Genomic DNA, 12005 nt, shown 5'->3' with positions numbered 1-12005 from the left:
AACTTATTATCATCTAGTTTACGCCTCATTTTTGTGCTTTCATTGTACTACTGTAAGCCCTATGCAATGACACAGTAGAGTCCCTTATGACAATCTCGGGGTAGTGTGACCACCATCTATACCTTTGGAACTTGATTGTTTCCTTGCACCAAAATGTTATACAAGTGAAGCATTTATCTTAAACATATGTCTTTGGCAAATAAAGGTTACAGACCCTACTGAAGGTTGGTAGAAGGGCACGGAATGCTGAAGGAGGGATAACACTGAAAAGGTGCGTTCCTATGTCCAGCCACCACAGTAGAACTTTTCATGTGATCAATGGATTGGGCTGTAAATTTGCATTTAGTTTTAAAATAGATTACTGTTAACCACAGTCTTTTTACTTGCCTGTGTGAGTTTCAGAGGATGTTATCACTAACTATTCAATGGTAAATGCAAAAGAAAGTTGTAATATTTCAAACCCAACACTAGATGGAGGGAGAGTACGCAGCACATGATCTACAGCACATGCTGCAAACCAAACAGTTCTGGAACTAATAAAGTGAGTGAACTGTTGTAAATTTCTTTCCCTATACATACTTCCTTTATATATGGGAAGCATTGAAAGCATAAGCACCGAGCGGCTCTGCTAGCCGGGAAGAATTTAAAGACATTCCATAGCATTACAAAGACATCATCAATGTGTGCACTGTCGTTTTGAACAAAGATTACACATTGACATGCAATGTATCCCCCTATCAAATAACAGTCAACTAAAATCTATCTCTGAAAAGTCAAGGGTGTGTCTTAGACCACTAAGCAACCACTGTGAGCATGTACAGCAAGCAGGCCTATAAAACGGAGGTTGAAGAACCAAAAATGATCTCACCCAATAAACAAGAGGTGTATGTATTTCTCTGATTTGGGTTACTGTACCTGACCCCATTCCGCACACCTGTGATCATAAAGAAGAAGCATGGACATTCAATTTTGGATCTAACCAAGTGACAGCAACTTCGTCCTGCCAGCTAAAGCATGGTGCATGCCTGTCATCTTCACACTACTTCATCAAATAAGGTAAGAATAGGACCATATTATGTTGGATAAGCAAAATTCAGGCATTCCTTTACCTACATGATATAAATTTTTTGTTTGGAAGCAGCCTACGGTAGTCTCTTGTCATCATTTTACACAAGTTTCAAAATGCAAACTCATGGGCATTCACAGAAACTGAAACATCACTTTAAATCTTATTCTTACCTCTTTTGCCAAGTGCCGATCCAGCAAAAATACAACCTGTTGAGGTCTCAGCAAAAAGCCTATAAAGAAGCATCGAAATAAGCAGTTATTTTTAATTTTCTCACATACAGATTTACATTTTCACACAAGAAAATTAGAAAATATTCATCAAGAATATATGAATAAAATATACAGACATAGCAATATATCAATGACCTCTCTACGGATCTATATTATATATATATATATATCCATACAAGAACCTCCGGCGTGGAGTCCCTGACCCTTCAGGGCGGCTTCTTAGGCGGGCACGGAGGGGTCCCGTCAAATCCTCACTCAAAAGAAACAAGAAGAAGCCCAATACTGAGGAGAGAGGCTTTATTCAGGGTCATGCGGCATACGAAAGCTTCCTAAATTCCAACATGTTTCGGCGGTTGAGCCTTGGTCACGGAAGGAAGTTGACCGCCAAGTGCGTTAATGCACGCATTTAAATGCAAAGTCACGTGACTATCTGTGAGCCTGCATGTTCCATAATGCACTCGGGACAATGTTGTAATGCTGAATGTATCCCGACAGTTCTTAATTCTTGTGGCACAGCTGATGTCGTGCTCACTGCGTCTTGCCGGTGCACTTTATCTTCAAATCAATGCAGTTACGTGAATGTTTGTTTATCGCAAATGCTTACTGTTCTTAGACTCTGTCCAAAGCATCGCGTCCCCAGCACGATCAGTGTGGAAGTTCTCCACACCGAATCCCTTCCAGCGCAGCACTGAGATTTGCTATATTAGCTTGCCTTCGTAGGTTCCAGCGCGGCGAGTGGGTCATACTCCATAATTTATATCCATACAAGAACCTCCGGCGTGGAGTCCCTGACCCTTCAGGGCGGCTTCTTAGGCGGGCACGGAGGGGTCCCGCCAAATCCTCACTCAAAAGAAACAAGAAGAAGCCCAATACTGAGGAGAGAGGCTTTATTCAGGGTCATGCGGCATACGAAAGCTTCCTAAATTCCAACATGTTTCGGCGGTTGAGCCTTGGTCACGGAAGGAAGTTGACCGCCAAGTGCGTTAATGCACGCATTTAAATGCAAAGTCACGTGACTATCTGTGAGCCTGCATGTTCCATAATGCACTCGGGACAATGTTGTAATGCTGAATGTATCCCGACAGTTCTTAATTCTTGTGGCACAGCTGATGTCGTGCTCACTGCGTCTTGCCGGTGCACTTTATCTTCAAATCAATGCAGTTACGTGAATGTTTGTTTATCGCAAATGCTTACTGTTCTTAGACTCTGTCCAAAGCATCGCGTCCCCAGCACGATCAGTGTGGAAGTTCTCCACACCGAATCCCTTCCAGCGCAGTACTGAGATTTGCTATATTAGCTTGCCTTCGTAGGTTCCAGCGCGGCGAGTGGGTCATACTCCATAATCTATATCCATACAAGAACCTCCGGCGTGGAGTCCCTGACCCTTCAGGGCGGCTTCTTAGGCGGGCACGGATATATATATATATATATATATACACACACACACACACACACACACATTTTAAACAAAAACAAAAAACACTAAAATTCACTAGTGATCGCTAACTAGCAACTGAGGTAACTATAACTTGAGCCATGAAGTAACTATAATTTGCACCCCAGCCATAAACGGTGTTGTCTTAAATTATGTAATTTCAAATGTCATCAGTGAAATTATCAATGCAGTCATTGAACAGGTCATGGGCGATGTAATATGTGAGGGTATAAGCAGTGAATGGCAAAGGGGGTGAGGGGCCAAGAGCGAGGGACGGGGAAAGAGAGAGAATGCATAAGAGGTATCCATCTAAAACGTAATATGGTCCTACATCACCTTTAAAAGGCTCCGGTGACGACATAAATCTTGAGGTTTATGACGGCAACTTAGGAACATATTACACAAGTTACCCATTATGTATCTTTTATAATATATGTATTTTTGGGTGAAAGTAACCTGAAAACGGTAAAGGGTTATAGAAAACAGTAAGTGAAATACTAGACTATACTGCTTGATCATTTATGATAAAAAGAATAGAAACATATTTAATTATGCAGAGTTTCAGATAACAGACATTGGTTTATCTTGATCAGAAAACGCATTCAGCATGTCGACTGCTAGACAAAACTGTACCCCGGTTCCATTTAGAATATTCAGCTTTCATAAATAGGCTGGCAACAAAACAAGAGGCAATGGCTAAGCTGACAGGTTTTTGCAGCTGTTCCTGCAAAGCTCAACTATAATGGGCCTTGACTGCAATTAGAATGACCAGGTTTTGCTTACCTTTCGTGAAAAGGTTGCAAATTTAATATTAGGCTATGGTGAAGCTTTACAGTGTAGCTCAGGACTGTAATTATCAATTTACAAATGCACTGTCATGATTGGAGAATTTGCTGGAGGAACCAAATCAAATTGAATCGAAGCCTCCATTAGATGAAATCTGTATTTCATGGGCACCTTCTAATAACATGCCCTGTCTCTGTAATAGTAGGTTTTATAGCAACACAAAATGGTAATGGACAGAATTCTGAACATTGTCAAACATTCACCCTCAGTCACAGATCTGGGTTAAATCCATTTTGTTTTGCTCACCAGGCCAACCCAGGTTAGACCCAGCAATATGAAAATCTCTCTTGACCCTGCTTCCCATGCAGTGAGCAAAAGAATGATCGTTTTAACCCAGATCTCTTGACTGGGCTTGAGTGTTTAAAAAGTTTCAGCACTCAGTCCATCATCTTTTTAGGTTTGCTAAATATGGTTTTATACCACTGCATATTGTGCAATAAAAGTGCACATACATATACTATGTATAATATATGTGGGATAAAGTACCCCATCTATTCATTATAAGGATACTGCAAGTCACAGAGGAGTTCCATGATCATATAAAAGGCACGAGGTCACACCCTAATTGCCTTTATTGGTCATGGTACTCAGAGCTTACTTAGGTGACGTGGAATATTTTTACTACGTAAAGTGGTGCGCGGGGTAATTTATCCCAAATATAATGTGAGTCTCTAGACCCCCTCCTTTTCTACATACATTACAGCTGCAAAGGGGCACCAGGTCATGTGTGACAACTTCAATCAATCCTACCTTTTTAGCAATTCGTGCTGTGCGACATGGGTCTGTCAACTTAGAAACCAAAACTACATGTCCTGGGTGAAACCTGCCCCAGGCTAAAAAAAACAGTGAGTTGCTAAATGGGTTATATGTGACTGCTATGTTAAGACAGCATGCAGGAATTACCACTGCCATTCCATCAAAGAATAACACATTATTGGATCTTTACCAGCTGGGGATTTTTTCCCGCCTCGTCTGGTAGAAGGGAGCGCCTTCTCGTCTCAATGTAAGATTGTGTCTTAAGATCTCAAAATTCACTAGGAGAGTCACTCATGGTTCCACCGTAGTGACAGTCCCAAAATTTGTTTTGTTGCATTATGTAAAATCTTTGGACATCCCTTCCTACCCAATAAGAGGGATATGTGTCTATCTATATGTCACGGTTTGCACAAATGAGAATAAAAAATAAAAATAAATAAAAAATAAAAAAAGAATAAAACATTATTTCTCTCACAGGTGAACAGTATTAGAGCAAACAAGCTAATCGATTTGTTTGGACCTTCACCCATCAAAACAAATTCTGTTTCTTACATGGACTAGTGCTGCTCATTACTGCAGACTTCCTCAGAAAATCTGCATTGTGAAGCTGTTGGAAGTTGAAACGCAGATTCCGGACACGATTTCTGTATGCCTTATCAAGTGGCAGATTATTTCACCATCTGCTGCTGGCACACAAACTGTTTGGGCTCACACACATCAACCTCCTACATGCTGAGTCATGGGCAATGTGACTTCACAACTCACTTGTAATAGCTTATTATAAGTGACTAGATGCCTAATTTTCTTAATGCAGGCATGTTCGCATGTCAGAACACGCCATTAAAAAAAGTAAAAGTACATTATAGGGAGATTAAATCTCTCCACATGTGATGTGTATGTATAAATAAATGCATATATTACAGAGTTGTCCTTGTGCCTCTGCAGTTCAGATTGATACCTTGTCTTATCTCCACAGACCAATATGCACACAAACTGAAGCAAAAAATGTTTAGTAGGTCATGCAAAAGTGTACTATATTTGGTATCGATCGGTCAAACGGTTCAATAGTTGTAAGGCAGGCCCTCATACAGTTTTTTCTGTTACCAATAAAATGGGATTTCCTATGGTAGGCTTTTCTGCGGGTGTAACTCCGAAAATGATACACCAATGGTCAGCAAATTCTTATACGATAGCAGCATTTCCATCATTTAGTGCTATTTCTTGGTTTGGTGAAAATCATTTAAGCTATTTTGGAGATAAGGAAACGTCACTGCCCAGCATGCATGTCAAAGTATACATATTCTTCAAATGGTCTGCAAACTCAGTGTGGTTGTATGATGGAACCACACATGCCATTACCATGCATGACTTTTTAATGCATATCCCTTCACCATGCATGTCTTTACCACGAAAATTTTTACCATACATATGCCTTTGCCACGCATGTATTTTACAGGTAAGTATAAATCCATGATTGATGTATAGATATATATATATATACACACACACACACCTTATTATCTCACAAATCCTAAACCCACACCCACCCTAAACACTAAAAATACCCTTGCCACCCAAAAACCTATACCCACACTAAACCCTAAAAATACCCTTACTACCCAAAAACCATATCCACCTTAAGAATACCCTTGCCACCCAAAAACCTATACCCACCCTAAACCCTAAAAATACCCTTGCCACCGTAGTAAACGCCATTGCCCTAACACACACACATATATATATATTCACTGAAAAAACCATAGGTTTCACACATGTTATAGTTAGCGGAAATTTTACTGATAAAAAAACCAATGAAATTCCCCCGTTATAGTTAGTGCAGGCAACTATAACTCACGCGACCGCAATCCTCTGCTGATGCTAACACTGTATTTAGACACTTATTTGCCCATGTCTTCTTCCATACATTTTTAGCTATACATATATTACAAATATTTTTTTTTCATAAAGACACATATGTCATCAGCAGAAGATTGCGGTCGCGTGAGTTATAGTTGCCTGCACTAACTATAACGGGGGAATTTCATTGGTTTTTTATCAGTAAAATTTCCGCTAACTATAACATGTGTGAAACCTATGGTTTTTTCAGTGAATTTGCAAGGTTTTTTAAATGCTAATTCCTAACTATAACGTGTGTGAAACCAATGGTTTTTTCAGTGAATTTGTACGTTTTTTTAAATGCTAAGTTACTTTACGCCATTCGTGGCGTGCGCGCCCACTTAACGCAGTTCGTTCCGTGCGCGCATGGTGCGCTTCGCGCACCGTGCGCGCACAGTGAGCACGCGGTGCGCTTCGCGCACCCACTTTACGCAGTTAGTGCCGTGCACGCACGTGCCCACGTTACGCTAGATGGGCCATGTACGCACGATGCGCTTCGCGCACCGTGCGCACATGGAGGACATATGATGCACTTCGTTTTGAAAGGTAATATTTTAATTTTTCAACTATGTTATAAGCCATGCACAAATGGTGCCCTTCGGGCACCATTTGCACACGGGGTGGAGAGAGTGTGGATAATTTTGTTTCATTTTATAATTTTTTTAAAAAATATTTTAGTTTAACTCATCTTTAATAAGCCATGCACAATTGTTGCCCTTCGGGCACAAATTGCACACGGGGTGGGGAGAGTGTGGATAATTTTTTTTTTTTTATAATTTTTTACCGTACGCGTACGGTAAGCGTAATCGGCGAAATTAGCGAAAAAATAAAAATTCCGTTTTTGGCCTTGGGGGATCTTTGGGGACTCCCTCAACATTGCTATGTGTGTGGGAGCTGTCTAAACAGCCCCTTTACATGTTTTTGTGCTTTATATTTTAAACATCACTCTCAGTGCGAGAGAGAAAATGGCGGCCGCCGCTTCCTGGTTTCGGCCGATTCGAATGTTTACTAAGATCTAAGAGCCAATCAGAATCGCGCTCGCGCACGCCACCGTACGCGTACGGTAAGCGTACCGTAAGCGCACCGTAAGCTGGCTCAGATATATATATTGATTTAAAGGCTATTTTCTCATAATCTACTGAACACATTTACACCAAACCTACAAAAGGCACTTCCTTGACCTGAGGACTACCTCTCTGCCAAATTTCTAGTAATTCTGTTCAGCCGTTCGGGCTGTAGCCCTGTCTAAAGGTCCTATGGAAAAATGCATGGGAAAAACGCGTTTTGGGACCCCACTTTTATCTCAGCCCCCGCTTGACGAATCCCCCCGAGACTTTCAGGGTAGGAGCGGAGCGTAGCGCCCCACCTATTTTGAAAAATTCGCGAGGATTCGTCGACCGGCGCCAAAGTTATTCAAAATAGAATGTTGCGGATTTCCTATGGAAACGTGGTCCTAACTATAACTACCTACTGGCGACCGCCAGTAGGTAATATATATATATATATATATATATTAATTAGCTGGAAAACCAAAGCTTTGAAGGACGTTATAGTTAGGTTGATGTTTTACCCACACAAAACCATAGAAATTCAGCATAGTTATACTTATGTGAAGGAGCTTTAACTCTCGGCCTTTAGTTACTTAACAGAACAAGTTAGTTTCTCCACATAAGTAGAACTATAAATATAACTATAACTGCTGAATTCTAGGACTTTGTGTGAGTAAAACATCAACCTAGCTATAAAACCTTTGGGTTTTTTCAGTAAATTTGTAGGTTTTATTTACATAAAGTTGTATATAATTACCGTACGTTAATACAATTACCGTCAACCACGGCCTTCGGTCGTATGCAGTGGGGGATGGCCGTAGGGCTTGGCCACAACCCCCGCGTGCACCTAACTCTATGCTTATGGCGGGGATATAGTGTGTGAGGGGTTTTTTTCCAATTGGACTTCGGATCCGTGGGTAGCTGCAGATCAGTAGAGGATCTGCGTCCCGAGAGATCTATAAATGTCTAAACTCCCAAACTACTGACCAGATTCACCCCAAATTACAAAAAGCACAATCTGAGGACCAAGATCTAGCTTTCTGCCCAATGTGCTTTAATTCCGTACAGGGATTCGTGCTGTAGCCATGTCTAAATCTTGTAAAATCCCCATAGACCCTGCATGAGGGAAAAGCATTTTGGGACGCAACTTTTTCCTCGGCTCCCGCTTCAGAAATTACCTTGAAACTTTCCAGACAGCAGCTAAAGTACCCTCTACACTAGTTTTTGAAATGTTGTGAACATTCATCAAATGGCACTAAAGATATATATATATATATATATATATATATATATATATATATATATATATATATATATATATATATTATTTATTCACTGAAAAAACCATAGGTTGCAGGGGCGTTATAGTTAGCTGGACTTTTCACTCGTACAAAACCATTGAAATTCCCCCGTTATAGTTAGTTCAGCTAACTATAACTCGCACGCCCGCAATGCATTGGTGTCTCTTGATGTGTCTGCGCTGTATACCAGCATCAACCATTCGGATGGTATCAATGCAGTCAATTTCTTTTTGGGTGGTAGGCCGATTGAATTTTATCAGCATGGAAAGATGCTTGTTGAAATGATTAGGTTATGCTTGTACAACAATTATTTTTTATTCAATAGAGATATTTACCATCAGATTAGAGGAGTAGCAATGGGGGCCTGTTTTTCCCCCAGCTACGCGTGTTTACACGTGGGCTGGTGGGAGGAACAGGTCCTCAAAATAGAACACAAGACAATATGGGATGAGCGCATCACAGGATGGATGCGCTTTATCGATGACATATTTTTTGTTTGGAAAGGATCTGAAGTACTGGTTAAAGAATTCATCAATGCACTTAACAACAATAATCTCAATCTCCATTTCACGGCAGTGGTCAGTAATAGGTCCATTGATTTTTTAGATGTGCAAGTCTGTGCTGACGAAGGCAGTATTGAAACTACACTCCATAGAAAGAACACTGCGGGAAACTCAACGCTTCATGCGTCTAGTTTCCATCCCTCTCATCTAATAAAAAGTATCCCTTATGGGGAATTCTTGAGACTTCGTAGAATCTGCAGTACAGATTTCTATTTTGAAAAATGTATCAAAGAGAGCAAGATCAGATTCTTGGCAAGGGGGTATAGTGATCAAATGATCAATATGGCTTTGGCTAAAGTCTGCACCCAATCCAGGGATGATCTACTGTCTAGTACCATTACCACTGAACATGGGAACAGGGGATGTGCAACCTCTGAGAACACTGACAGGAATCCAATGAGATTTATAACAACTTATAGCAGTCAGCACAGAAAAATCAGGACTATCATCAACAAGCATTGGCCCATAATACAAACTGATATGATACTCACTCAGTTATTTCCTGATCCACCAACATTGACATTCAGAAAATGCAAATCTATGCATGATGCCTTAGTCAAATCAAGTCCAGAGTTGACAGCTCCAACTAACAAAACCAGCACCATGTGGCTTAAACCTCAAAATGGGTTTGTAAAATGTAGTACTTGTAGGGCCTGCAGGTTCGGAATCAACACCACCCAATACACTACTATATTTGGTGCTGATAAAAACCAAATCAAGGCCAGATACAATTGCCGCACGGAGTTTGCAGTCTATGTATTGAGCTGCACTTGCAATCTTAAATACATAGGTAGCACCAAGCTCCAGGTGCATGTTCGTATCCTTCAACATCTTAGGGCGATAGTCAACTCCGACATGACATATCCTGTGGCCAGACATTTTAAGGCAGTCCACATGAACAAATTGGAGGACCTCAAGTATTTTGTTATCTCTGCTGTTCCACCCATGAGAAGGGGTGGTAACAGGGAGAGAGCACTCAGGCAATTAGAGGCCAAATTTATACTTGAATTGAACACTCGCACACCGAATGGTTTAAACAATGGGGAGGAGTTATACAATTTTTTATGAGGTCATACTTGTTGGTGTTTGTTTGATGCCATCATAATTTACTGTAAAGGAAAATAATTTCACATGTTACTGTGGGAATTGAATCTCTTTTATATTGCATTTTACTGAAATTTTGAAAAGTCTTTTTATACATTTTTGTATTTTGTTAGAAATTTTAAGAATGTATTTTTATAGATCTTTTTAAAGGTTATTTATAATATTGTCGAAATGTTTACATACTCTATCAAGTTCATTTAGATTGAAGTAAGATTATTGATAGTACAATGGGATTCAAGTACACTACATGTTGTTTTTTCCTTTCCTTTCCTTACAACGGTCATTGATTAGATAATCTCCTCGTATCAATATGTACTATCGAACACCTATTTTCTATGAGGTTTACACATTTAGTAATTGAGATTCTGGTTATTTTATGACTTCTTGGCTTCTAATTCTCATTTACGCAACAATATCAAGTAGAATCACAAGTGTCCATTTTGATGTAGAATTTAGAGTTCATGGGTACATGTCCCTCCAACAAATTATATGTCTCTTACAAACTGGAAACATATTTTATAATGGGTTAATGAATCTTGCAACTTCTGTTTCCAATTTCACTTAATATGATTTTTAATCACAATGGATATAATTGTGATTATTTTTTACATTATTATTTTTAGCACTTTAGAAGACTTTCACACAAAAAAATCCAAACAGTTTTTTTAAACCTTTTTGTAGGGGATTGACTCTTTAATAATTATGACTGTAGACGCCAGGTAAAAAGATATATTGGAATTTTTTCCTAATTCTATACCAACGACGCCATGCAATATGGTGCACGAAAAATGATGTTCAGGTTTCATTGAGGTATTGGTACCTACTAATGTTTAACTATTTAGTGTTCATCGATTTGCACATTTGCATTTTTGCACTATATAACATATCAATTATTTTAAATTATTTATTTAATTTATATAATAATTGTGGTTTTTATATGATATTAAGTGTACAGTCATTGAGGAACTAATAACTGTTTGCTCACTACGTTTTTGGAAAGATCACCCTACTAAGAGTATTTCTTCTGTGTTCACTGCATCACATGACGCAATGAGTGGCACCTGTGTAAGTGCTTTATATAGTGAAGTTTAGAACTTTTTCATTATGTGATCAAGCCCACTTGTTGGGCGAAACGCGTCATGCTGCCATGCCGAAGCGTCTATTTGCCTAAAAAATAAAAGAAGAAAACCACGCACCTACCTTGGAGTCCGTGTCCCGATTTTTTGCCTTTTTGAATTGGAGGTGACAATAGTGGGAACTCTGGTGTTTGTTCATATATATATATATATATATATATATATATATATATATATATATATATATATATATATATATATATATATTTATTCACTGAAAAAACCATAGGTTGCAGGGGCGTTATAGTTAGCTGGACTTTTCACTCGTACAAAACCATTGAAATTCCCCCGTTATAGTTAGTTCAGCTAACTATAACTCGCACGCCCGCAATGCACTGCTGATGACGTCACATATTACATCACTCATGACATGGTCAATGACATCACTCATGACATCTCAAATGACATCACTGATGACATCATCCAGTGAATGTGTGTTTTTCTGAAAATTACATATGTTTTATATATGTATATCTCAAGGTCGATGGAAGAATAAATGGGTATATAAGTGTCTAAATGGATGATTTGTTTTTGAAAAATTGATTGTATAACTGACTGATTAAGTGTATCTTAGTGAATACATGGCTTAGTGAGTAATGTTTAAATGTGTAAATATCTGT

The 12005-nt window shown here is 39.2% G+C and overlaps 1 protein-coding gene across 1 annotated transcript in view; it reads right to left on the bottom strand.

The window, feature by feature from the left end:
• The window catches only part of RTCA (RNA 3'-terminal phosphate cyclase), a 104328-nt gene that overhangs the window by 34288 nt on the left and 58035 nt on the right, over positions 1–12005 (bottom strand). The window contains exon 9 of the mRNA XM_085601897.1: positions 1240–1298. Within this exon, the coding sequence (XP_085458023.1) occupies positions 1240–1298 (59 nt within the window). The remainder of the gene's footprint in view (positions 1–1239; positions 1299–12005) is intronic.

Source organism: Triturus cristatus, chromosome 4_2 (genome assembly GCF_964204655.1).
Source record: "Triturus cristatus chromosome 4_2, aTriCri1.1, whole genome shotgun sequence".
NCBI classification, from domain to species: domain Eukaryota; kingdom Metazoa; phylum Chordata; class Amphibia; order Caudata; family Salamandridae; genus Triturus; species Triturus cristatus.
This window is presented reverse-complemented; position numbering and strand designations above follow the sequence as displayed.